Here is a 26664-nt window from a genome sequence, read left to right as displayed (position 1 = left end):
GATACGTTGGCTCCCATAGCTTACACGAAAATACAAATGATAACGAACTGCGGATTATTCAATTAGCAGTGTCACACGAAATGGTTGTTGGAAGTACCTGGTTTACGCGGAAAGCGGTCCACAAACATACGTGGGCCTCCCCAGACGGGATCACTTTCAACCAAATTGACCACCTGTTGATCGAACGCCGCCACCTCTCAGCCTTGATGAATGTCAGAACATATAGGGGGGCCAATATAGACTCGGATCACTATCTCGTTGGCATGGTGCTCCGAGCTTGAATAACTACACCACCTAGAATCCCCTCTGACAATCAGGTGAGAGTTAGCACTGAAGCCATCCACAACACTACCCTTCGTGACACCTATAACAGAGAAATGGATGCCCCAATAACCGCAGTCAACAGAGATCCTGGAGGAGCATCAACAAATAATCTTCACAATCACCTGAAGAACATTATCATAGATACGGCCACAAACATACTTGGCCCCAGCCGCAAAAGGAGTCGGAACGGCTGATTTGACGATGAATGCAAGCTAGCAACGGAACGGAAGAATGCCGCATACCGAGTAATGTTGCATTCTCAAAGAACGCGGGCACGCGCAGAGACTTATCACGAACTCCGTCGAGCGGAGAAGCGACTTCACAGACGGAAAAAGGAAGCCTGGGAGAACCAACAAATCTGTGAACTAGAAAAGTACAGGGAGAAACCGCACCAGGCGCACAAGTTTTACCAACGAGTCAGCAGAATGAAGCCTTATACACCTCGATGCTCATCCTGCCGAGACAAAGAGGGAAATCTGATTTCCGACAGAATGGGCATATTGGAGCGATGGGTTGAGTACTTTGATGAGCTACTGAACAACCAGAACATCGGCGAGTTGGAGGTCCCGCCAACTGAAGACGACGGACAAATACTGCCACCACCAAGTTTAGGAGAAACAGTCCGTGCAATTCATCGGCTAAAAAATCATAAGTCGCCAGGAGCCGATGAAATTACAGCCGAATTGATTAAATATGGAGGCGACCAGTTACACCAAGTGGTTCATCAACTTGTGCTCAAGGTATGGGACAGCGAATCAATGCCTGACGATTGGCAACGAGGCATTATCTGTCTCATACATAAAAAGGGAGATATCACACAGTGCAGCAATTATAGAGGTATCACGTTGCTGAGTACTATATATAAGATATTCTCCGCTATCTTGCTAGGCCGGATAGCCCCATACGCCCAGAACATCATTGGTCCATACCAAAGAGGCTTCACTCCAGGCAAATCAGCGACAGATCAGATTTTCTCTGTGCGGCAAGCGATGGAAAATCTGTTCATCGACTTTAAAGCCGCCTATGAGAGCATAGCCAGGGTAAAACTGTACACGGCCATAAGAGAATTCGGTATCCCAACGAATTTAATAAGACTGACCCTGACCAATGTGCGAGGCCAGACAAAAGCAGCAGGATCACTCTCAAACAACGGTCTACGACAAGGGGATGACCTATCATGCGTCCTCTTCAACCTGGCTCTCGAGAAAGTGATCCGTGATGCTGAGGTAAATGCAAGAGGTACGATCCTCTTCAAGTCCACCCAACTACTGGCCTATGCTGACGATATCGACATCATGGGAAGAACCACCCGAGACGTACAAACTGCCTTCATCCATATCGAGCAGGCGGCGCGAGATCTTGGGCTGCACATCAATGAAGGCAAGACAAAATATATGGTGGTAACGTCAGCACCGAAAACGAATCAACCAACAACATCAAACCGCACTGGTCCAATTGTGGATAAAATCCGGCTCAATAGGTTACGGTGGGCGGGTCACTTAATCCGTATGGATGAAGATGATCCCACCCGGAAAGTCTATAAGGGTAATATCTATGGTAGAAAAAGAAGACGAGGCAGACCCTGCCTAAGATGAAGCGATGGCGTAGGCCAGGACGCCGGACAGCTTTTAGAGATATCGAATTGGCGGACCTCGGCGCAAAACCGGGATGTCTAGAGTTCCTTATTAAGGCAGACCTAGACCGGATACCGGTTGTTGCGCCGTTGATGATGATGATGGTTGTTTAGGAATGTGCGTACTCAATTGTACATAATTATGCTAGATCAGAAATATTTCCGTATTGATTTGCTTACGTTACAGTTAAAAGTTCCGGAGAGAAGATGCAGTACCTAAAAACTCATCTACAGGGGGAAGCTGCCAGGGTAGTGCAACATCTGGAGGTCAGCAATGATAACTACCAAAAAGCTTGGGAACTCTTATGAAAACGCTTTGAAAACAAAAGGGCGATCGCTTGGAATTACTTGTGGAAATTCCATAGCATGCCGATAGCAAAGGAAGGAGAAGATGCAACTATCAAGCTGACCATGGACGACGCAACCTCCGAGTTTCTAGCTAATATGGAAGGCATCGGCGTAAACGTTGAGCACTGGGATCTACTGATAATTTATAAAACTGTTCAGAAACTAGATCAAGAGTCGCAACGTTTATGGGAGAAATCGCAAAGGGCGTCACCCGACATTCCGAGGCTGTCAGTATTTATGGATTTTTTGACTGGTCGCTTCAGAACTTTGGTTTAGTTGGGTTGGGCTTTTGGTTCTCCGGAGAAGAACAAAAGGATCGAAGCGCTCATGGCCAACGTGACATTTGTCAAAAGGATCACCAGATACACCAATGCTGCAACAATTTCAAGTCATCAACCCTCCAGCAGCGAAGCAACACCGTACGGAAAAGGAGTTTGTGTTACAACTGTCCTAAGAAGGGGCATAACGTAAATAAATGCCCATCCAAAAGTCTATGTCGACTGTGCTCTAGGAAACACCATACGCTGCTACATACCGACGGGATAAAGGCATCAGAATTTTCGTTCGAGGCGAAGCCATTTGTTCCCGATACAAACGCCTTGATACCCAAAAAGGACGCCGAGTCAACCATTCTGCTGACTACAGCAAGAATTCAAGTACGGGACGCAACCAGATAATTTATCTTTCTCCGGAGGCAGCTGCGCAATTGCTTAACGTCAAACGGCATAGCACTAAAGTCAGCATATTTGGTTTGGGTGCTAAATCGTCAATACAAACAAGAGGTCGAGTTTCCTTGTGCATCTAAGCAAGGAAGGAAGATCTGAACCTCAATGTATCCACCCTCATCATACCGAGCATCACCAATGTTTGCCCTGCTGTGGAGATTAAGGCTCAGCTATCCAATGGACTGAACTTGGAAGATCTGGCTGATCCTTCTTACGGCACCCCTGGCAACATCGACGTGCTACTAAGGGCAGATGTGTACCATTCGTTACTACTACATGGATTTACGAAAGGATCTCCATGCGCCATTAACACCAAAATTGGATGGTTACTGCTTGGGCCAACATATGCGATAGACACAATCGCAAGCATAATATCCATGGTTAGCACCGAAGAAAGCGCGGAGCAGCTGCTGAGGAAATTCTGGCAGAATGAGAAGCAACCGCCAAAAGCGCTCTGGATTCAAGACGACCAAGCCGCTGTTACTTGGTATACGAACACAACTAAACGGGATTCAATGGGAAGGTATGTTGTGCGACTCCCATTTAAAGAGGAAACTCAATCAGCCAACGAGCTACGCGATTCACGGAAAATTGCGCACATTCGCTTTTCACAACTAGAAAAGCGATTAGCTGCGAATGACGAGTTACGGCAACAATACGTGACATTCATGAAGGAGTACCTCAGGTTGGGTCATATGACAGAGGTTCCCCAGAAGGAAGTTCATTCATCATGCAGTCTGCAAGACAGAGAGCTCAACAACAAAGCTTAAAGTGATGTTCAACGCATCACAAACGACCCCCACCGGCAAATCGTTCAACGATCTCTTGCTGGTTGCACCCACGTTGCAGAAGAACATTATCCTCGTTCAAGTATGTGATTGCCACAGACATCAAGAAGATGTATCGACACATCGGTATCCACGAAAAGGGTCAAGATTTTCAACGCATTTTATGGAGAAATCATCCGTCCGAAACACTGAAACATTACAAATTGGCAACTGCCACCTATGGAACAGCCAGTGCCCCCTATCTGGCTATTCGAACCCTACAACAGCTACCGAATGGCGGACGCTTGAATTTTCCTAAAGTATGTCAAGTGTTGGAGGAAGACTTTTGTGTTGACGATGTTCTGTTCGGTCGTGCCACCATCGAAGAAGTTAGTCAGCTGCAACAGGACCCTATAACGGTACTCAACAAAGGAGGTTTCAAACTGCGAAAATGGATCGCGAACGACGACTCAGCAATTGGGAAGATTCCAGAAAATGGCCGGGAAGTCCAATTGCCTCTAGATATCAACACTAGGGAAGATATCAAAACACTAGGTCTACGGTTGGCATCCGGTTAAGGACGCACTCACCTTTAAAGTAAATTTGAACCCAGAACTTCATCGGAAAATGACGAAGCGGCAATTGTTGTCAGAAATTTCGAATTGGCTACAACCAGGAAAAATCATAATGGAACAGTTATGCATCAACAGAACGGGCTGGGATGAGCTCATTGATGACGACCTCAGTATGAGGCGGATGGCATTTCGTAAAACGTTGCCTACCTTACAAAGCGTGAAAATTCCTCGTTGGTTACGGTTAATGATCATCTTCAGATTCATAGATTCTGTGATGCATCAGAGTCCGCGTACGCTGCAGTTATATACGCCCGTATCCAGGGTTCGGATGGTACGATTACAATAAGGCTACTCAGGTCTAAAGCCAAAGTGACTCCTTTAAAGGTGCTATCGATTCCTCGATTAGAGTTGTGTGGAGCAGTTTTATTGGCCGAACTCATGAAACCTACATTGGAGGCACACAGGTGTTCCTACATCAAACCATACCATTGGACAGATTCCACCATTATTCGCCAGTGGATTTAAAGACAAGCATTTAAATGGAAAACTTTTGTCCCTAATCGAGTCAGCCTAATACATTCGAATTCTGATGTCGCTCAATGGAATTATGTGACTGGTAATACCAATCCAGCTGACATCGCATCTCGTGGAACCTTTCCTCAGAATTTAATAGGAAAAAGCCTATGGTGGGAAGGACCAACGTGGTTATCAGAAAACTGCAAAAAATGGCCAAAAACAACCGTGTACACCGACAAAGCCATGGCCAACAAGGAAATCCGTAATGACAAGTCGTGCTTGGTGAGTACGAACATTGATCGAGGACTCGATTTCACGGCAAGATTTTCATCTCTCACTAAACTCGTTAGAGTAATTTCTTGGTGCAGAGGGTGGGTTAGAACAGGCGAGAACAGGCGGATTGTCTATCGAGCAGGTTCGCCCAGGGAAACCTTTTGCACGAAGCGGTGTTGACTATGCTGGTCCTATATCCATCAAATGGAGCAGTGGAAGGGAAACTAAAACACTGAAAGGATGCATCATCGTCTTCGCCTATTTGGCTACGAAAGCGGTACATCTCGAATTAGCAAGTGGTTTGACAGCAAATACATGCATCGCGGCCATTAGACGCTTCGTCGCACGCAGAGGAATGGTTCATGCCCTGCTCAGTGACAATGGAACTAATAAAATATTGTTGAAGAATTTCAAGGGCATGGTCGCTGAAGCGCAGGTAACATTGGCGGAAAGCAATATAAATTGGAAATTCATCCCACCAGGCAGCCCTAATTTCGGCGGTATCTGAGAAGCCGCGGAGAAATTTATGAAGCGGCACCTATTCAAAACAATCGGTAGCCACGTACTAAACGTAGAGGAAAAGTACACGGTACTAGCGCAAATTGAAGCCTGCGTGAATTCAAGACCTTTAACACCGGTTACTAGTGACCCTAACGATTTCACAGCGCTAACTCCAGGTCATTTCTTAACCGGACAATGTTTGTTTGAGGTACAAGATGATAACACTGAGGGTCGTCTCACGCATAAGTGGCAGTTGGTGCAGAAATGAAAGCAACAATTTTGGCAACGAAGGAATCTGGAGTACTTGACGCAACTACAGCAAAGGGCAAAATGGTTTACGGCAAACCAAGAGATACATGAAAGAGGCTTGGTGCTCATCAGAACTGAAAATTGTCCATCAATGCATTGGCCACTCGGCAGAATCACAGCGTTGCATCCTGGAAGCGTTGGCTTAGTTAGAGACGTAACCATCAAGACGACTCACCAAAGTGTGCCCGCTACCGAAGGACGCAGTAGTCACCAACAACATCCATATTCAGGCAGCATACGCTAAATCCACCCAGCTGCTACTCAATACCACAGAAGACATTTCAAATGTCCACCTCAACCCGGAGCCGATTCTTAAACTTGATGAGTGCTTTAGCCGAGTTGATCAACAAGCAATGTGGCAGTCGCAGGTGTATCCCCACACTTGGCGACAGCTAAGGAAACACACAATAAAGATGCCTGCCGGTCGTACCTCACAATCTGGCACAGTTCAAAATCCAAGCACGAAATGATATCAATAAGTGCAACCCGCCATTACAGCAGTAGAAGAATCAACAGTTTTTGGTCGCCTGAATGTACAATTGCGTAATGCTTAATGTGTAAGTTTTGTCACGGAAGATATATGTAACAAACAATATGTATATACAAGCCAAATACATGGAAGACACGCCAAAATTATTTTCTTTTCTCTGGATCACATTGAGGAAATTGAAACTCGGAAACACGATTCCACGAAACTAAATGTAGACAAATCAAACAAATACGCTGCTACCACGACTACAACTATGTTATAATGAATTTACTTTCGACTGAACCAAAACGAGGGGGGTGTGCACGGGACAAGACATGAAATTATAATTTTTACAATATACAATTATCAAAAAAAATTACGCTAGCGAAACGAGCACTACCAAATATGTATATAAATGAGATTTTTAATGGAAAAATACTTCTCTTTAGTTTGCTTTGCTTTTTACTATTGCCGGGGCAATAATAAAAAAGAAACATCTTTTGGCCGACCATTCCTACCTGTGTTCCTACCTGAGTTAACGCTTCCATACGCGCCTTTAGTTGCTCCTCCATTTCTGGAAGCTTAGATTGTTGAGCTAATTTTTGTTCAGCCAATTCAAGCTTTTCTTGTATTGCCGCAATCTTTTCTTCTTGAAGCTAAATAGTTGCAAAGAAATATCAACAATGTCGGTTAGTACCATTTTTGATTTTCAACACTTTTTAATAATCGATCGCTGGTCAAATAACTTACCTTCAATTGTGCTTCTTTATGCCGTAACTCTTGTTCTAATTTCTCATTCAAGTCATGGAGAGATGTTGATTCTCTTTGAGCATTGAGGTAACGTTTTTCAAGGGTTGCTATTCTTTCCTCCTAGAAATATTTTAAATAAAACAAAAAAACCTCCTTGTTGACATGTAAAAATATAAGGAACCTGGTCTTCTTTTTGTGCAACATTTTCACGTAAATCTCTTTGCAGTTTTGAACACTGGTCCTGTGATTTAGAGAGTTCTTTTTGAACTTTTGACAGATTATCTTCTATTTCGCTAATTTTATTATTAAGATCGGATACTCTTCTTTGCCACTGTGATAGTTCTGCAGTCTGTGGAGAAGGATATTTGCAGCCAATTAGGAAACGGTAAGCGATAAAAAAAATTTCATGAATGAATGATCCCTTTGTTTACCTGTTTCTCGATAATTGTTTGTAGTTCATGTGTTTTGGCAGCGTAATCAATAGATTCTTGGCTTTCGCCGTTGATATTTGGCCCTCCACCCTAAGAGAAGAAAAATCGTTAGACATGTTGATAGGACGCGCTACGCACTTCTTTCAATTACCTTGTCGCCATCACCATTTTCTTTGCTTCCTTCACTTAACCCACTTGGCTGTATTGCACCTGATTTGTATTGTTGAAGCTGGCGTGAAAATATTATTGAGAAATTATTGACTGTTTTGTTCTATGCATTAAAAATTTTCATAATTATACAAAGTAAATTAAATTTTAATTAAATTCTTCTATACAAAACTCTAGTAGATGATCTTACAATGATGTCGATTTTATCAATAAAGCAATTGGATTACCAAGCATGAAATATCGAGATTTGAATCTTAAATGAGTACTTTTCAATTTACTATATAAATTTTAATCAAAAGTTTGTCTTTTCAAGAAAGACATTGAGCCCTCAGGGCTCACAACGCAATCCACAACGTCGCGCCTCCCAGGTATGTCAAATGTTTTCCTTTACTGTAAGAAACACTGAAGCCACATATGATCGAAGACGTCGAACCACGACAACTGAGGGGAAAAAATGTTACCTCAAAATGTGGTCCAATTATTCCCTTTTTGGGCAAAACAAAAGACCAAAGTGAAGGTCACCATGTCTCAAAACGAGAGTTGGCCGCTCAAGAAAATGGGATGAAGTGTAATACAAGGGCCACTGCTGTAGCTACAGTCGCACCGTTAAATCCCTCCTTACATCCACATGTTAAAAAAATCTGTCGTTTTTTATTCTTTTTGTCAACAGTAACAAGCGTTCTTTGATTACGAGAAATTTCCACGAAAGCGAAATAAATATCGAACAGTTTTCGTTTCCCTAAATGGGTTGAAAGTGAAATATGAAAAATATTTAAACTGTCCCTCAATTCTTAGTTGCTGTAAATAATTTCTACTTTTTGGCAGATAAGTACGAAGATATCCCATTTTTTTCAACAAAGTGACTGCAAATACTCGACGGGCGTACGGGCAAAAAAAAATTTTGGAAGAAACCAGCCCACTAAAGGACGCTGGAGGAAAATCTAACATATCCACTATTTCGGAGAGAAATATAATAGTATTATCCGGGAATTGCATCGCGTGGCCACCATAGCGTTGTTTCGAATCCATCTGTGAGCAGTTAATGCGCAGCAGGCACGCCACAGTTCCTGAACCTCATTTTCTATCTTCCTGGCAGGCTGACCGACGATTTTTTCACCGACGTCGTCGATGACCAGCCAGACGCCGTGAGCAATTCGCGAGAAGCGTGTAGCATCGCGCAGGTAAATGCTTTAACATCAATTAGATTGCCAGCGTATTGGAAATTCGCGGGCTTCTTACCGCGTCCGAGATCGGAGACCAGATATCTTCGCAGTTGCTTCGAGTCATGCAGATCAAGTTAAGCGGCAGACTAGCTGACCCCGTCATCAAGACACTTTGGCTGAGCCGCTTACTCGCGCGAGTGCAATCTATTTTGACAGTTTCAGATTAAAATAACTTATCAGAATTGGCTAGAATCGCGGATCATATCGTCGAAATTTCACCGTATGAGCACATTGCGCAAATTTCCCCGCCATCTTCGGCACCGACGAAACATTCCGTGACGCAACAGATTGCAGAGTTATGCACACAGATTCACCGACTGCAGCAGCAGCTGAACAGCCATGCTCGCCACAACGATAGTTCACGCCGCCGTTCACGGTCCTTCAGCCGAAGCAGCAAAGTAGACGCGGCCGCCGAGGGGTATTGCTATTATCACCGCGAAATTGGTGCTAGCGCGCGTAAACGCAAGAAATCCTGTGCGTTTGGGCAACATACCCAGTCAGAAAACTACTAGCCACGCTGTTAGACCCGGCCATCAGCAACGTAGACAAAGATCCGTCATAGGAGCTGGTATATCCCTTATTCCGTGCTCCAAGTCCGTTAACAAATCCAAGCCATCTGTTTGTACATTGTTCGCTGCCAACAATTCATCCATCAGAACGTATGGACCCAAACGGTTGACAGTATCCTTTGGGCTACGAGGATCGTTTTTTGGGATTTTTGCGTGGCTGACGTATCGAAACCCATTATCGAAGCCAATTTCTTAAGCCATTTCGACATTACAGTTGGACGTGAAAGATAGACGCATAATGGATTCTGTCACACGTTTGTCAGCAGTCGGCTGGATCAGTTCAATCGTGCAGAACATTGTTTCCTCGGTAGTCTGCGATTCCGATTGCCACAGCTTGCTGAAGCAGTATCCCGCCATAACGAATCCACCGATTCCGAGAGAGCAACCGAAACATGCCGTCGTTCACCATATCCTTACCACCAGTCCTCCTGTTGCAGAGTGCCCTTACAGACTCAGTCCGGAGAAGTACAAAACCGCGAAAGCAGAATTTGAATATTTGCTGCAGAAAGGATTTTGTTGTCCTTCTAAAAGTCCATGGGCTACCCCTTTACACCTAGTTCCCAAAAAGGAACAAGGCTATTGACGCCCCTGTGGGGATTATCGCAGGCTTAATGCCGCAACTAAGTCGGATCGGTACCCGGTGTCTCACATTCAGGACGTCCTTAAAAGCTTCGCCGGAAAAGTTGTGTTTTCGAAAATTGACCTGCTTAGAGCATTTCACCGCCGTATGGGCTGTAGGAATTTACAGTATTGACATTCGGATTGTGCGACGCTGTTCAGTCCTTCCAGCGTTCCATGGATGAAATCCTTAGAACTCTCTGGTACTGCTCTTGCTACGTAGAGGATATCCCAGTGGCATCTGAGTCCCCGCAACAACATCTGCAACATCTCAGAACCGTGTTCGATCGACTTTCCAAATACGGAAATGTCATTAACGTCGTCAAATGCACGTTCGGTGTAGAACACGTTGAGTACCTAGGTCATACGATTGACAAACACGGCATCTCACCTCCAGAATCGCATGTAGAGTCGATACAACAGTTTAGGAAACCTGACACCGTCAAACATCTTCGTCGATTTCTCGGTACCCTCAACTTCTATTGGAGATTTGTACCGAACGCCGCTAACTTGCAGGCACCTCTACTCGAATATCTGCGCGATTCTAAGAAAGGCTATAAAACGCTTATCGTATGGACTTTAGAAGCCGAAGTCGCTTTTGAAAGGTGAAGAGGCAGCCTAGCTGAAGTCACATTGTTGGTTCATTAACAATCGGGCCAACCAATGGCTCTGATCACCGACGCATCCGATATTCCAGCAAGCGCAGTGCTCGAGTAATTGCAGAGTGATCATCGATGGCTACCTATCGCTTTTTACCAGAGGAAACTCACTTCCACTGAGCACAAATACAGCGCGTACGACCGCGAATTGCTTGCAATCTACAGCAGCGTTAGTAATTTTAGACATCTGCTAGAAGGTTCCCAGTTCTTCATCAGAACGGACTACAAGCGGATTACCTTCGCCTTTTCGCAGAAGGCGTAACCGTCTCATTTACAGACAGGCGCTTTATAAGCTGCTTTTTTAATTGTCTCCTCTTTTAGTCCGACTAGCAAGTGTTTGAAGCCAATGGCGTCTGCGGTTCTGATTTTTTTGTTCCGCAGGGAATTTTGTACTTCTAATCAGTTATAAGCACCAGAACAACCAGAACACCAGAACAAATTACTCTAAATGCCTAAAAACTTTTTAATAATTTAAAGAATAATAGGAATAGATGTCCTATTCGTTCATGGCCACAGCGATTCGCACTTGCGTGAGTCCGGCACATTATTTTATCTGACCTGCTTCTTTGTTCTGTCTTTTGTTCCCCCAAACCCTAGAACCTGACTTGCTTCTTTGGTACGTCCTTTGCTCTGCCAAGTCCCTACATTCTTACTAAGCCTGGTTAATTACAGAGATCCTGTTTTTTTTTTCTGGAAATAACGCTGACTTCAGCCTGCGGTCCTTGATGAAGTCATTTCAATTAAGTCCAAAAGGAACAATCTGAGCGATATTGAAATTTTAGAAACACACGGACACAAGATCTTTCTCATTTCTCCCTTTTTCTTCTTTCTTTCAGCTGGATGTAGTCTTTCATGTAACTTCTGCAACACCTTTCTCAATCGCTTAGTCGATTAGCTCATTGATAATATTCATGTCAATGATGGAACTGATACCCATCCCCCCTTCCAAACATATTTCTATCAAATAACAATCAATACACTCTCTTCCCCCCCTAATTTTAAACAAGAATCTCGAACGATATTCTTTGTCGAGCCTCAGGAATGACGACCTTATTATTTCCATGCACAAATGTGGCAATCATACTTTGGCTGAGACGCGATATGCGGTTTTCTACAGTACGGAAGCATCAGACGCGTTGCGACCTTTTGTGGAACAAAAATAGTGGAAGAAAATTTCTTCTTAATTGATCCGATTTTCTGTTGTTCTGGTTCTGTTTCTATCCTCGATCTTGCCGCAATTCTTTTGATGGTCGCATATTTCGTTGTTTATCTTCTTGCTCTGAATCCACAAGGATGCATTCTGGAATTCTGAAGAGCTTCCCTTCTACCCTCACTTAACCATCTTTGTTTTCTGCCGAAAGTGCTAAGCTCTTTTCCTTCCCATCATTTCTAATAGACTTTGTCTTTCTACAAACAACCCCAGACCCTTTGGTGAACTGATGCTTTCTTAACACCATCATCATCTCTTTTTTTGGAATCCCTTTATCCTCTCTGAGCTCTATCTAGCATTTAGGCTTAACCTGAAACAATATGCTTAATTTCGACTTCCTTGATATCAAAATCATGCCCCCAGAATATTATTGCCATAAAGTCGGTTGGCTTTCAACAGATCCGCAGAGTACAAACTCGGATCGATCATATTACAATCAACAGTAGATTACCACTGCCCTGGTCAGAAGAGCTTCAAATTACAATGACATCGGAACCGAATGCAGGATGGAAAAAAAACTTTCAAGTGATTCAATGTCTTCTCACAATTCGATGAAGGTTTTTCATTGACGATTATCACAGTATCACTTCATCACGATTCTTAACCGTATAACATCCAATAAAATACCTCCTCGTGGATAAAACCACAAGCCAATGTAACATACGAAGAGAGACTGCTCCTCAAACATTAGTAGAACCAACTCGTTTCAACAGAGCCAGGCCACCGGGCTTGCTGGTCTCCACAGTATATTGGATATATTCCATTGGTTAGCCCTATCTTGGTCTCCACTTTAATGTTTCATGAAAGTGAGACTTTAGAGCATTCTCTGGCATTATACTTTGTTTTGTTCTGCTAGAAAAAGAAGACATTTCTCCTGCTTTAATGGTTACACACCTTTTTCTTGTGAAGCCAGTGACGCTTTCCCTCATTTTGGATATGCAAGTTTTTGCGGCTATAAGCCGGGAGGAATTCCAATCCGAGGTTCTTTCTTTATCTCTGTGTTGAATGACAAATTTCCAAACCAATTGATGAATAGTTTCCACATGCTTCCGTTGGTATGAAGGGAGAAGTGAGTTTAGGGTCTTGATGGAAAAAAATTCGTTAGCTTAGACGACTTCTTCCCCCTCCTTATTAGTTCACTCTCATTCAGTTCTCCGATTCCTTCAAATCAATAAATTCCACTTCCATTCTACCCTTAGGCCTAGGCCTTTGTGAGATATTAAGTCTACGGGACAATCAGAATGAATTTCGATCAGTCATTTCCTCTTTCGAGTTGAAATTGTTGCCAGAAAACAGAGTAACATTCGACTTGTCTTCTTGCTTTTATCCGGGAAACCCCGCAAATATCATTGGTATCCCCACCGTGTAGTAGGAACCCTACTGAACTGCGAATCCAATGCTGGTGTGAAGAGCAGTGAGACGTTTGGATAACGTCTCTAGCGAATCTGAGTCGGTAGAAATATTGCGTAGGGATCTACTTTCCGACACTGAAAAGACTTTTACCCGCCTCTCATTGGAGACTGTGTATAGTTTTCAACGATTAGTAAAGCGTCAGGAGATTTTGGAACGCCGCCTGAATGCTCCCAGGTCCCCCTTCTCGTTCACCTTATTTTGGCCGCTGGGGAGCCTTTACCAGATCCAAACCTGGAGGCTCCCGCGGATCGAGACAGAACGAAGACATTGCCACAAAAATTTCACAAAGAATTTATCAAGCAGATTAGGGTATAGCGAGATTCATCATCACATACATCATTTCTAACTTTCATAACGACTTGGGAAAGTACTGGTGGTTAGACCGGTGTTTGACAAAGTTTTTCACATGACTCTTGATCATTCAAAAATTGCAATTGGGACATTCAATTGATAATTTGGTCTCTTGTGCGATTGTAATATGAAGAGTATGATTAAATCATCGTGAGCAACGTAGGACACATTATGCTTAAGATAATTTGGTCTGGCAGACTGAATCATACTTTTTTTTATTGATGCACTAAAAGTATATCTAAGTACGGCAAAAAAGCTCAAATTGTTCTACTTTACGCCTTTTTATGATTTGATTTCTATGAATCTAAGCGAGTATCGAGAGGGCCTAGCCATCTACACGATTCTTTCAGTGTTTTCGCATCAATTTCCGCTTCATGCTCTGCTGGGAATCTCATTTATTACCGAATATCCTATAGACGATAAGTTGTTCACTATTTATGTAAAAGTGAAGCAATCTATACGAAAAAGTCAGTATTATTTGACACGATCGACATCGTCCTCTCCTATTCCCTCTCCCACTCTAATATTTTTGTTCCTGTCTATTTTGATTTGATTTTCGTTATCGGTAAGTCGAATATAAAACGAATATCTTTCCACACATTTGCAAATTTTTTTTTAAAAATCTTACCTCCTCTTTGGTTGTATTAAGCTCTTCCTCCAATTGCGTATTTTTCTCCAGCGCTATTCGTAATCTCTCTCTGACCTGCAAATCATCAAACATAAGTTTACTTCGTCAATTCTCTCAGTTTCGAGCCTAAGCCATTCTAATACCTTTTCATCTAGAGCTTTGTGATGTTCAAACAGACTTTTCAAGGCCTTCAGCACCTCAACTTCACTGGATACTCCACTTTGGGCAGCCGCTTGCCTCTTTACTACTGTCATGCGCAAGGAACGTTCATGCCGTGATACTAAGCATTCTAAATGTTCTAATAATAGCTAAAAATGGAAAGAGAAAAATTTTTATGATATTTTGAATCATAAATTCATTCACGGGCACATATGTAAACAATAGTCAGCATGTATTTTTGCGGTAATATTCTCGATGTGGTGTTTAATTAGCAACGATGTAATAAGTTTTGTGGCCCCGAATTGAAAAGCCAGATTAAATTATGTTTATCAATTGAGCAAATCAGTAAACTTGGTGGTTCCGAAATGCTGGGCGAAAATACGAGATACCTACCCTAGTGTTATTTCTTTCAGCCTTTAATTCTGCTATTTCTTCATCGCGCTCTAGGAGCGTTTCCCTGGCCTGTGTCAGTTCTTTTGTAAGTGTGGCAAATTCCTGAAATGAGAAAATAAAAATTAATTGATTTCAGGCGCTAATAAGGTATGATATAAGAATTTAGTTTCATGGTCACAAAAACATCATTAAAGTTGAACTTTGAAGTCCTTGTGTAAAGGGGGGTAGGAAAATTGAAATGCAGATATTTTCTATGGTAAATTTAAGATATCGCCAGAAGCCCTGTGAGATGGGGTTTATGAATAAACTGCTTCTTCCGTGCTTGTTCTAAAAGGAGAGAAAAACGGATTAAAATTTGTGGGCCAGCTGAAAATTTGGAAAATTTCTTTGCTACCGAAATGTCAACAACGCGTCGGATAGGAACTGACCCGACTACGACCTTTGGTTATTGAAAATGACTAATGGTTTGTTTCTGGAATCTGGACACGCTCCTTGACAACGGTATTGAGGGTCCACAAAATACTCACTTTCTCCCATTCTAGCGATATAACCTGGATATTCTCGACTGATGACTACCGCAGGACGAGCTCTCTTTACCTGGCAGGCGGTTTATGACAGGATGTTAACTACGAGACGGCCCTCAAAATGCAAAACAGGTTTCCTCCGTGATCCTGGTGTTGTCTAGCAATGGGAAAATTTTCTATTTGCACAAACGAGACAAACTTGCACAACTCGTCCGAGAATATTGATAAGCCCTGCGCCGTCATCCAAAGTATCTTTGTCTCTGGTTCAGATGAAGTTGTCAGCCAGGTCCCAAAAGGATGTTACAAGATCTGCCCGACCAAGAAAATGTGGAGAGAATCGATGAAAGTAAGGAGTTCTACGCCCCACTTCATTCGACACCATGCCTTGCGAAAGCAACGGCAGCTGTACATACACCATCGCCTTCAGTAGCAGAAACACGATTATCGCAGTTAAGCTAAGCCAACTCCAGGAGCAGCAGCACAGTTAAACAGCAGATTCACTCCGTGAATTCATCCAAATGGAAATCTTAACGTTCTCAGTCCAGGTCACGTACACAGCGCAGCTCCAAAAATCTTCGCCCCGAGGATTATGTTGGTAACAATGGAGGTTCATTTCCGAAGCTATCAAATGCACGAAACCATGTAACTGGGCTTCGAAAAACACAAATGACCCCGTTTCTTCCCATTCAGGAGGCCTGTCTATGTTCGATGCAACACGAAAATACGGTTGTCGCGCTCCAGAAACCAACGACCATATAAAAAGAGACCTTCCAATGTCGCCACGCAAAGCCAGCAGCAGCGGCAACCACAAACTCTGGTCAAAAAATTGGAAAATCTTCAATATTTCTTATAAAACAGCTAGAATTTATTACTTATAATGTAGGACCTGTGACAGGGCACAGAATCGTTCTGAAAGATGACCTCACTTGAATACTGATATTGCTCTTAAATGTAAGGTATCAGATGCTCCTCCAAGATTCGTTTATAGAACTCTTCCATCAATTAATGAAAGTCCTTTCACATTATAAAACTAAAAGCAGCCCCAGATCATCCTGCTCAGCGGCTGGCATACTGAGGTCTGGATACACTCTCCACTGAATCGCTAACTTGATCTTCTCCATATATGGTGGATCCCATCCGACCCGAAAATTTTAAATTGGGATTCATCGGAGAATATTACAGTTTGCCACTGTTCCAGTGTCCAATTTTCGTGGTCTTTTGCCCATAAATAGCGTTCCTTCTGCGATCTTCCATTCAAAAATGCTTTTTTTGCGGGACGTCGGTCATGACATCCGCCCACTCGGACTTACGCGAGATTAAGTAGGGCGCATTTAACTGACCGAATTTTTTTGGCTAGTTCTGTATATAACAGAAAATCGATTTCTGGAAACTGTCATTAACAACGTCAAATCAGCTTTCACTGCTTTATTAAAAATTTGGAATTGCCACTACCTCAACACTAACATCAAGTTTAGGCTGTTCAACGCAAGGATCCTCTTTGTAGATATAGCACATGGAAATTGATTGCCACTGTTGATCAATGCATGTCTGCGTCGCGTCATCGGGTATTCTGGCTTGCAGCAATAACTAATTAAAAATTTAAACCGTGCATGGAACGGATACCTATGAACGTATTGAAGGCGGAGATGACGGTGGATTATGTCATACAATGGAACCTAAATATTCCACGATGGCCGACGAGTGGGTTGCTATAGAACTGCGTGGCATAGAACAGTGGATTCGCAAAAATGCAAAATCTCATCATGATAGTTTAATTGATTACTAACATGGCACTGGCTCGTAAGGGACCATGCCGCTACGCTCGGCATACCCTACAATTCACATCGCCGAACCTACGGAGAAGGGAGGAAATTCCAGGCACTTCCTCTGCGATTGTCCAGCTCTAGCTAGAGCCAGGCTACAGACACTGGATAAACCATTCTTTGGGGACGTCAGAGAGATTCCTAGCTGCAGGGTGGGAGGGCTGCTTTCCTTTGTGAATGCTACGTGTATGGCCGGCTCTGAAGATCCAAGCCGGCTGCACTATGGCTCCATGGTCTCATAACAGCAGTCAAGGTCTTCGGAGTTTGTGGCATCAAAACGGCGTACCATAGCGCAAATTGGGCTCCTCGGAGTGCCAATGATACCTACCTACCTTATAAACTGATTTTTCAGCCAAACTATTGTTTAAAGGATATTTGATATTCCCTTTATTAAATGCCGAGGATTCGTCGTCGTCGTTTGTTTTCGATTGAGATTTAAGTGAGTTTTATAAAAATTATTTGTATTACTATCAACAAGAAAGGAACGTTAAGTGCAGAAGAAAAGGCGAGAATTGTAGTTTGGAAGGAAGAATCTTTATCTATGCGAGAGATAACACGCAGATTAAAGAGAAATGCGTCGACTGTGCCATCTTTTCTTAAACTTTATGTACAGACAGCAAAAAAAGGAAACGACAGAAGAAAAATTGGAACAGTTCGCGATTGTAGGGAAATTAGTTGCATCAGCTTCCGAAATCGATTTAAAACGGCTTCACAAACTAAAAGAGAGCTAACGGGTGTATCATGTATTTTGGCACTAACTTCAGGCGTTTATTTGATTGCATAAACAAACACACAAATGTAAACCAATGCACTAGTCACACTTAACTGTACTCCTACTGAACTGTCAAACTCAAATTGTGCAGTTAGATCCATTCAAAATGTCGTACAAGCTCGATTTACGGAAATCTGTCGCCAACGTGTTTGGCGGACTAAGTTCTAGTGAAATTCTTGAAATGTTCAAAGACAAGCCAATCTCTCGCAGAACAATTTTCCGTGTTCTGAAGGATTGTCGCGATGGTAAAGAGCCCGAAAACAAAAAGCAATGCGGTGGTCCATCCAAATTAGGTGCCAGAACAGTCATAAGTCTGCTATCAAGTGCGAAAAACAAGGTTGGTCAATCAACACGCAAATTGGGACGAAAATTTGGTGTTTCGAAAGATACAGTCCATCGTATTTTGAAGAAAAACAATGTAATTTATCGTAAACGTCGACGAGCACCAAAATATACACAACAACAACTCGAAAAAATACCAAAATGCTGCCGTGCACTTCGTGACAAACACTTTGCGAATGGAAAATCCATAATTTTGGATGATGAATTGTACTTTATATTCTCGCATCATGAATTGAGTCGCAACGACAGCTTTTATACTGACAACATTGAAGCAACAGCAGATGATGTTAAATATGCCGGCAAATCAAAATTTGAACCAAAGGTGTTGGTGTGGGCAGCCATTTCATCGAAGGGTGTTTCAGAGCCTTTGATTCGATCAAACAAATCAGAAGCGATCAATGCTGACATTTATATCGGCCAATGCTTGCCGAAATTGAAGCAATTCATCGAAAAACATCATGGTCGTGACAAAATAATGTTTTGGCCGGACCTTGCAAGCTGTCATTATGCAAAAAAAAAACATTGAATTGGCTGACTGAGCAAAATATACCATTTGTGCCGAAAAAGGACAATCCCCCAAACGTACCTCAGGCACGTCCAATCGAAAATTTTTGGGCAGTTCTCAAGCGTATGGTCTACGTCGGTGGCTGGGAGGCTCGAAACGAGCAACATTTGATTGGTCGAATCAAGAGAAAGTTGAAGGAAATCGATCCATCGGTCCGCCAAAACCTGATTCGGAACATTCGCTCCACACTACGAAAAATCGAGGACCATGGTCCATTAAGTGTACTGTAAATGTATTTTTCGACGAATCATGAACAGAATAAAGTACGATTAAAAGGATTTTTCAAATCGATTGTTTGATTTCGAATGACATGCTTTTGAAGTTAGTGCCAAAATACATGATACACCCGTTAGAGGAATCGACCTCATGCTAGATGAGTCTGCGAACGATGCAGCATTGCCGGAATGAGCTTAGACTTTCTTCCTGAAAGCCTGCCAAAAAGGCTTTTTTGACAAAAGTCATGAAGAAAAGGCGAGTCGACTGGGCGAAAGAGAGGCAAAACTGGAGCGTGGACGACCGGGAAAGAGTCATTTTTTTATGAGTCCAAATTTAATTTGATTGGACCAAATGGTGCAGTTCTAGTTCGCCGGAGAAAGGGAGAGCGGCTTAGAGACGAACGCATGTTATCAACCGTGAAACATTCTCCGTATGTCATGGTCTGGGGTACATAACAGGGTACAGACCTGGGGAAATACTGACGCTGGACGGCCATGTAAACGCGCCCAAATATAAAGAAATTCTGCAAGATTGTTTGATTACTACCATTGAAATGTTAAGTGAAAAAGTCGATAATGCCATTTTTCAGGACGACTCAGCCCCTACACATCGCGTCCAATTTGTAAGTAATAACGATTATTTGAAATATTGGGTTGGGGAAAAAGAAATGCCGTATTTTGCCAATAGATGGCGACACTTGAACATATCTTGTGTTGAATTTATCTCATCGGGTCATACTATACGGCGATTTGAAGACGAGAATTTGTACTACAAGTGTCTCTTTGACAGTGTTGTGATCGTACGTTTCATTCTCAAGTTATAGCGCGTCAAAAATGGAGTCCACTAAGCAAGAAATTCGTCATATTTTACGTTTTTACTACCTGCGAGGTAAAAATGCAACGAAGGCGGCCGAAAAAATTTGTGAAGTTTATGGGCCCGATACTGTAACGATTCGCACAGCACAGCGTTGATTCGATCGATTTCGTTCTGGTAAGCCAATCGTCGTAGAAACCGTCAAAATCGTCGAAATCATCCAAGTAAATCGGCATGTGAGCATTCGCTCGATTGGCCAAGAACTGGGTATAGACCATAAAACCGTTTGGAATCATTTGCAGAAGATTGGATTCCAAAAAAAGCAGGATGTTTGGGTGCCACACGAGTTGACGCAAAAGAATCTCTTGGAGCGAATCAACTCCTGCGGTGCACTGCTGAAACGGAACGAATTTGACCCATTTTTGAAGCGGATGGTGACTGGTGATGAAAAATGGATCACCTACGAAAATCTCAAGCGAAAAAGATCATGGTCGAAGCGCGGAGAGCCGGCCCAAACCATCGCCAAACCCGGATTGACGGCCAGGAAGGTTTTGCTGTGTGTTTGGTGGGATTGGAAGGGAATCATCCACTATGAGCTGTTCAACTATGGCCAGACCGTTAATTCGGTCCTCTAGTGTGAGCAACTCGACCGTTTAAAGCAGGCGATTGCCAATCTTGGCAAGTGAATTCTCGTTTGCACGAATTGCGTGACCATACCATCGAAGACGCCTCTCTCGCAACTTTTCCACGATCGGTGCAACCCCATAACGATCGCGGATATCCTCATTTCGGATGTGATCTAAACGTGTGACGCCACTAGTCCAACGTAGCATCTTCGTCTCCATTACCGCAAGACGCCGTTCATTGTCTTTTATAGTCGGCCAACACTCAGAACCATAGAGAGCGACAGGACGGACGACATTGCGGTAAATTTTAGATTTGAGACGTTCGTTGATACGTCGATCACAAAGGACACCAGTTGTGGAGCGCCACTTCATCCAGGTTGTGTTAATGCGTGAAGCAATTTCATAACGCAGTTCCCCATTGGCTGATAGCGTTGACCTGAGGTATTTAAATCGCTCAGTTCTGGGCAGATCACTGCCGCTGACAGTGATTGTGCCTGTTTCATGGGGATCGGTCGTCAAAAATTCAGTTTTGTTTAAGTTCAATCTGAGACCGTGTTGCATGAGGCGATCATTCCATTTTGGAACAAGTTGCTCGAGACAATTTTTGCTATCAGATGCTAGGAAAACATCATCTGCATAAAGCAGTGTGTAGGGCGCTGAACGTTGGATATCCCGTGTGACGGTGTCCATAACAAGGACAAAGAGGAGTGGTGATAGGGTACTTCCTTGATGAACACCAACAGAGACACGAAGTGGTTTTGGTACACCCGCCATACTTCGAACTTTACTTTTCGGATCGTGGTAGAGCAATTGAACCCAGCGCACGAGTTCTTCTTCTTGTTATAAGGGGAGCGAACCAAACGGCGCATATTTGACTTAAATCGGATAATTCTAAGTATGTTAAATAAAGCGTCAAATTTCGATCACAAATACATTTCTTTTCCCCAACCCAATATTTTCTTCATTGGTTAACAATGGCCCACTAAATCTCTTTCCACAGGTAGTGAATTTTGAAGAAGATTTGGGGGTAAAATATTTACCTTGGCTCGCGGACAGTCCAGACCTCAATCCGGTCGAGAATGTGTAACGAATAATTTCCTCGAAGGCTTGGTTATGGAGCCCGTCCTATGGGGCACCACACTGACATGCTAAGATGTCCCTAATACTTCCCCTCTGATCAATCTTCTGACTCCAAACGTGGCATGGATTTCGTCTCCATCTTCCCTTCTTTGTGGGGAATAGTTAGATAACGAAAGTTGGGACTTTATATCATTTAGTTTTCCATGACGAGAAAGGGCTGGTCGCATTCTTCTTTAGTTTGATGAGTTGCATCATTTTTAGATATTTCAATGATTTGACTCTTCTAGTCACAAGTTGATGAATTTATGGTAGAGGGTTCTTCCACACATGAAAAAATATCACTGATAAGTTTCGTCTAATAATGTCAGAAATTGAAACTCCTATCCTAAGCCTAGAATGTTAAACTAATAACTTGTCTTCAGCTGTCTTTTCCCTATCCAATTCAACTCCGTTGTACTTTAAACCAGGCTAAAGGGGGGATATGAAACAAAAAATTTAGCTTTAGTTTGGCTTAGGTTTAAAGTATTGACGGTTTCAATTTTGATATAATTCATACCCTTGTCGTGTTCGCGATTATATAAAAAGGAGCCATTCCCACCTCCCACACCTCCCACTTCCGGTCACGCTGCTCCCAGGGTAGAGGTGAGGCAGCGGTTGATGAGTTGCCTTTGCCATTGACGAAACCGTTAGTCATTCTTTCTACATTATTAACCTTTTTCAAGTTACTTTGCAATACTGTGTACATTCCCATTCTAGCGTACAGTTAGATGCATTTTGTCTAAGCAGATCGGCGCAAGTAGTATAGAAATAGTTATGTACGCATTGTTATAAAATTTTCGGATGTGCGTTGGGCTATTTGCATACAGGTGAAATGGTTTTTGTTCTTCTTGTTGGAACGACTGTTGGAGAAAAATAACAATTAAGCTTCACTTTTTCGGGTGGTGATGAGTCAATTTCAAGAGGAGCATTTTCCACCTGTTGCCACTTTCGGTCACGCTGCTCCCAGGGCAGAGGTGAGGCAGCGTCTGATGACTTCCCTCTGCCCTGAACGAAACGACCAGTCTTTCTTTTTGTAAACTTGAGTGCTATGCCCCAAACGAGGAGCCCGTGGACCAAAAAACGTGGGACTAAACTTCTCTCCATTTGGTCTGGTCCAACATGAAGTGGATGTGGACTGAAGGAGGATCCAGCATATCCCCCACCAAAAAAATATATATTCAGTTTGGGAAAACCGAAAAGGCATAATCTTTATCCTCAAAGTGTTGGATCCTCTCAGCAGATATTCAGATGAGCTGATCGCGCTACCGAACAGGGCAACGGCTGAAGGAGATTACATAGTTTCAGCTTAGAGAGGGGCTGGATAGCTTTTACAGATCATAACTCAAATATGGCCCCTTTCATCTCAGAAGGTTAATTGGATAGAATTACTCGAAAAAGCTGATATGTATTCTGACACTTTAGGTTTCATAATACCTTTATAATACCATGTAACTTCCTGTAAAAAAGTAATGTGCAGGAATAAAGCTCTCTACTCATTTTCAGATAGGGAAATATTTTTTTACCTAACTTTCACTTAACCAACTTAAAACTATAAAATCTTTATGGATGTGCTTAGATATTATTACAAACCTTGAACAAAATCTGATGTAATAAACACTTGCATTTGAAACGATGTGGAGAATGCAAACTAAATGTAGATGTAAAGCAAGTATCCTGGAAACTGAATATTTGCAGAAAGCCCATATGATTTGGACAGGTACAATTCGATGACATTTCATTTATGCAATAAATATATCACAATGCAACTTAATAAAAGCGTTCTAATGCTATGCAACTAACACATTTACTACACCAACACAAAAAATTATACATTAGATACATAGATATTTTCAAGGATTTTTTTTTTAATATTTAGCCTTTCAGATTAGGAGAGTACCCACGAAATTATGAAGAAGCATATTTTAAAAAAATCTACACACAAAGCTGTTTTCAATTTCATTAAGTATGGAGGAAAGTCATCATCATCAACGGCGCAACAACCGGTATCCGGTCTAGGCCTGCCTTAATAAGGAACTCCAGACATCTCGGTTTTCCGCCGAGGTCCACCAATTCGATATCCCTAAAAGCTGTCTGGCGTCCTGACCTACGCCATCGCTCCATCTTTGGCAGGTTCTGCCTCGTCTTCTCGTTCTACCATAGATATTGCCCTTATAGACTTTCCGAGTGGAATCATCCTCATCCATACGGATTAAGTGACCCACCCACCATAACCTATTGAGCTGGATTTTATCCACAACCGGACGGTCATGGTATCGCTCATAGATTTCGTCGTTATGTAAGCTACGCAATCGTCCATCCTCATGGAGGGGGCAAAAATTCTTCGGAGGATTTTTCGCTCGAACGCGGCCAAGAGTTCGCAATTCTTCTTGCTAAGAACCCAAGTCTCCGAGGAATACATGAGGACTGGCAAGATCATTGTCTTGTACAGTAAGAGCTTTGACCCTATGGTGAGACGTTTCGAGCGGAACAGTTTTTGTAAGCTGAAATAGGCTCTGTTGGCTTACAACAACCGTGCGCGGATTTCCGCACAGGTGTTTGAAAATGGTGGAACTATTAATCCCCTCCCCCCTTTCATGAAAAAGGGGTTTATATTTTTTTCCTCCAATATGCCTCGAGACAACAGTGGAGTATAGAGATTTGGAAAGGATCACTACCAAAGATGACCTCCACAGGGAACTCTTGAATCAATTTGAAAAGCTCGGCTATAAAAGGGATTAGATTCCTTTCTAACCACAGAACACAGGTAGTCATAATCAATTTGCCGGTGAAGAAGTTAATAAATTGCTTCAATTCGGCATAGTAAAAGTTGGATGAGTCATCTGCAGGCTTCGAAAAAAGGTGGTGTCGATTTCTGGGGTAAAATTCGGATGAGTCATCTGCAGGCTTCCAGAAAAGTTTACATCGAATAGGTGGTGTAGATATCTGGGGTAGGCACATGGTAAGAAGTGCCAAAATGACAATAATGGGTTGAACTACTTCAAAAGGTGTAGACTGCGAAAAAGACCTGGTTTGTGTACTTTATAAAGAGACAGATGAGGACAACGGGCACTTTGCAGGAAGCTGCCCGTGTCCAGTATACAGGAGTTAATGCAAAAATAAGATACAAAAAGAAACCTCAACCCACTACGAACTATTTTTGCGCGTGGGTTACCTTGACTGTCGGTGGACTCACCATCAACGATCATCAGGTGATTATCTACAAGTTGGCACGAAAGAGAGGTGCAAAGAAGACAATGTGGGAAGGACAAGAAAAACACACTCCAAAATTCAAGGGCATTTTAAACGTATAGAAAGGAGGACAGAGAGGGAGAAGAGAGAGAGAGAGGAGGAAAGAGAGAGAGAAGAGGGAGAGAGAGCAGACGCGGTTAGAAATCTGCTGTGGAATAGTCAACAACATCGCTCTGGTTTTGGACAAGTACCGAATGGGATTTTTAAACTCGTAGTAAAATCTAAGGTGTATGTCCGAGAAAATATTTTCGGCAGCGTATAAACGGCAGAAGTTGGCACTGTTGGCTAGGCTAAGACTGGCAAACTTCTAGGTGAAGCATCGTTCTGTAGAACTACATGTCTTCTAAAGACTACGAGGATAATATTAGAACTGGGTAATCTACAATGGAATGCTCCCGATTGTTGAAAACCCAGGAGGCCTTTCAGATCCACAGTATGAGTTTCGTAAAGTTAGATCAACCTTGATGCCATCGAAAATCAGGGAAAGGGAAAGTAGTAACAAATATTGCGTAGACCTGACCATGGAAGTGTGGAATATATTTAATTCGGTTGCAGCCTCACATGTAAGTGCCTGGCGGCGAGTGATGTTCCAACCTATTTCATTGCTATTGATGATAGCTATTTAGCAAAGAGATGGATTTGGTATGACACTGATGACGGACCCAAGCGCGCAAGTATTGTAATACTGGACAAATGCGATGATATAGGATTGGTTGTAATTGCAAAGCATCTGGATGATGCTGAGCATGCGAAGCAATTAGTGATGTTAAGACCTGGTTAGAGGTTGGGATTGATGATAGACAGGAAGCTAAGTTATAAACAATATGTGCAGCATGGTTACCAAAAGGCATCTACGGCAAGTATGGCTATCGTAAAACTGATGCTGAACGTGGCGATATACTTTTAGACTATATATTGCCAGGGTGGTAGCTCCTTTTTGCTTGTTACAACGTCGATTTAGCGAAAGACGTTTTAAATATCATGTGATGCACATAAATTGAGTGTGGTCTATTGGCCAGTCCTAAGTGGGTGCTCTGCCTTCAGAACTCTCTCATATGAGACATTCCTCGGTAATTTTTGTGGATGAAAGTTCCACATTTGGGCATGTCCAAGCCAGTACCTTCTGAAGATGTCCACCTTCGTGAAAAAAGGGAAAGAGAGAGGTAGGAAGAAAGAAAGGAGGGGAGAGAGAGATTGAGAGAGAAAGGGAGAAATGGAGAGAGAGGAGAAAGGAGAAAGGGAAGGAGAACAAGAGAGAAGGAAGGGGAGCGAGAAAGGGGGAAGGTGAGCGAGAAAGATTGAAGCAGAGCGAGAGAGGGGGAAGAACAAAGGGAAAGAGAGAGAGGGAAGAAGAGCGGAGGGAAAAAGAAAGAAAGGGAAAGAGAAAGAGAGGGAAGGAGAGACAGAAGGAAGGAGAAAGAGAGGAGAGAGGGAAGGAGAAAGAGAAGAGAGGGAGGAGAGACTACCCTGATCGTTGGTGGACACGCCATCAGGTGACCAACTACAGGTTTGACATAGAATCAGAGGTGCACCGACGACAATGTGGGCAGGCAAAACAGTGCAACTCTAAAATTTAAGGGCACATCAGACGAAGAGAGGGAGA

General features: G+C 42.8%; 1 protein-coding gene across 7 annotated transcripts in view; it reads right to left on the bottom strand.

Moving 5' to 3' along the window:
- The window catches only part of LOC119660778 (liprin-alpha-1), an 83140-nt gene that overhangs the window by 24363 nt on the left and 32113 nt on the right, over positions 1-26664 (bottom strand). For 3 of the 7 annotated variants that reach the window (XM_038069558.1, XM_038069578.1, XM_038069587.1), the window contains exons 2-9: positions 15013-15114; positions 14604-14768; positions 14461-14535; positions 7773-7850; positions 7622-7711; positions 7372-7539; positions 7191-7310; positions 6959-7096 (exon numbers count right to left, since the gene is read on the bottom strand). In XM_038069558.1, coding sequence (XP_037925486.1) covers positions 6959-7096; positions 7191-7310; positions 7372-7539; positions 7622-7711; positions 7773-7850; positions 14461-14535; positions 14604-14768; positions 15013-15114 — 936 coding nt within the window. Of the gene's footprint in view, positions 1-6958; positions 7097-7190; positions 7311-7371; positions 7540-7621; positions 7712-7772; positions 7851-14460; positions 14536-14603; positions 14769-15012; positions 15115-23402; positions 23620-26664 lie in introns of all 7 variants that reach the window. The other 4 variants (XM_038069606.1, XM_038069615.1, XM_038069567.1 and 1 more) reach the window with 2 other exon arrangements.

The sequence above is a fragment of the Hermetia illucens genome, chromosome 1, assembly GCF_905115235.1.
Source record: "Hermetia illucens chromosome 1, iHerIll2.2.curated.20191125, whole genome shotgun sequence".
NCBI lineage: Eukaryota > Metazoa > Arthropoda > Insecta > Diptera > Stratiomyidae > Hermetia > Hermetia illucens.
This window is presented reverse-complemented; position numbering and strand designations above follow the sequence as displayed.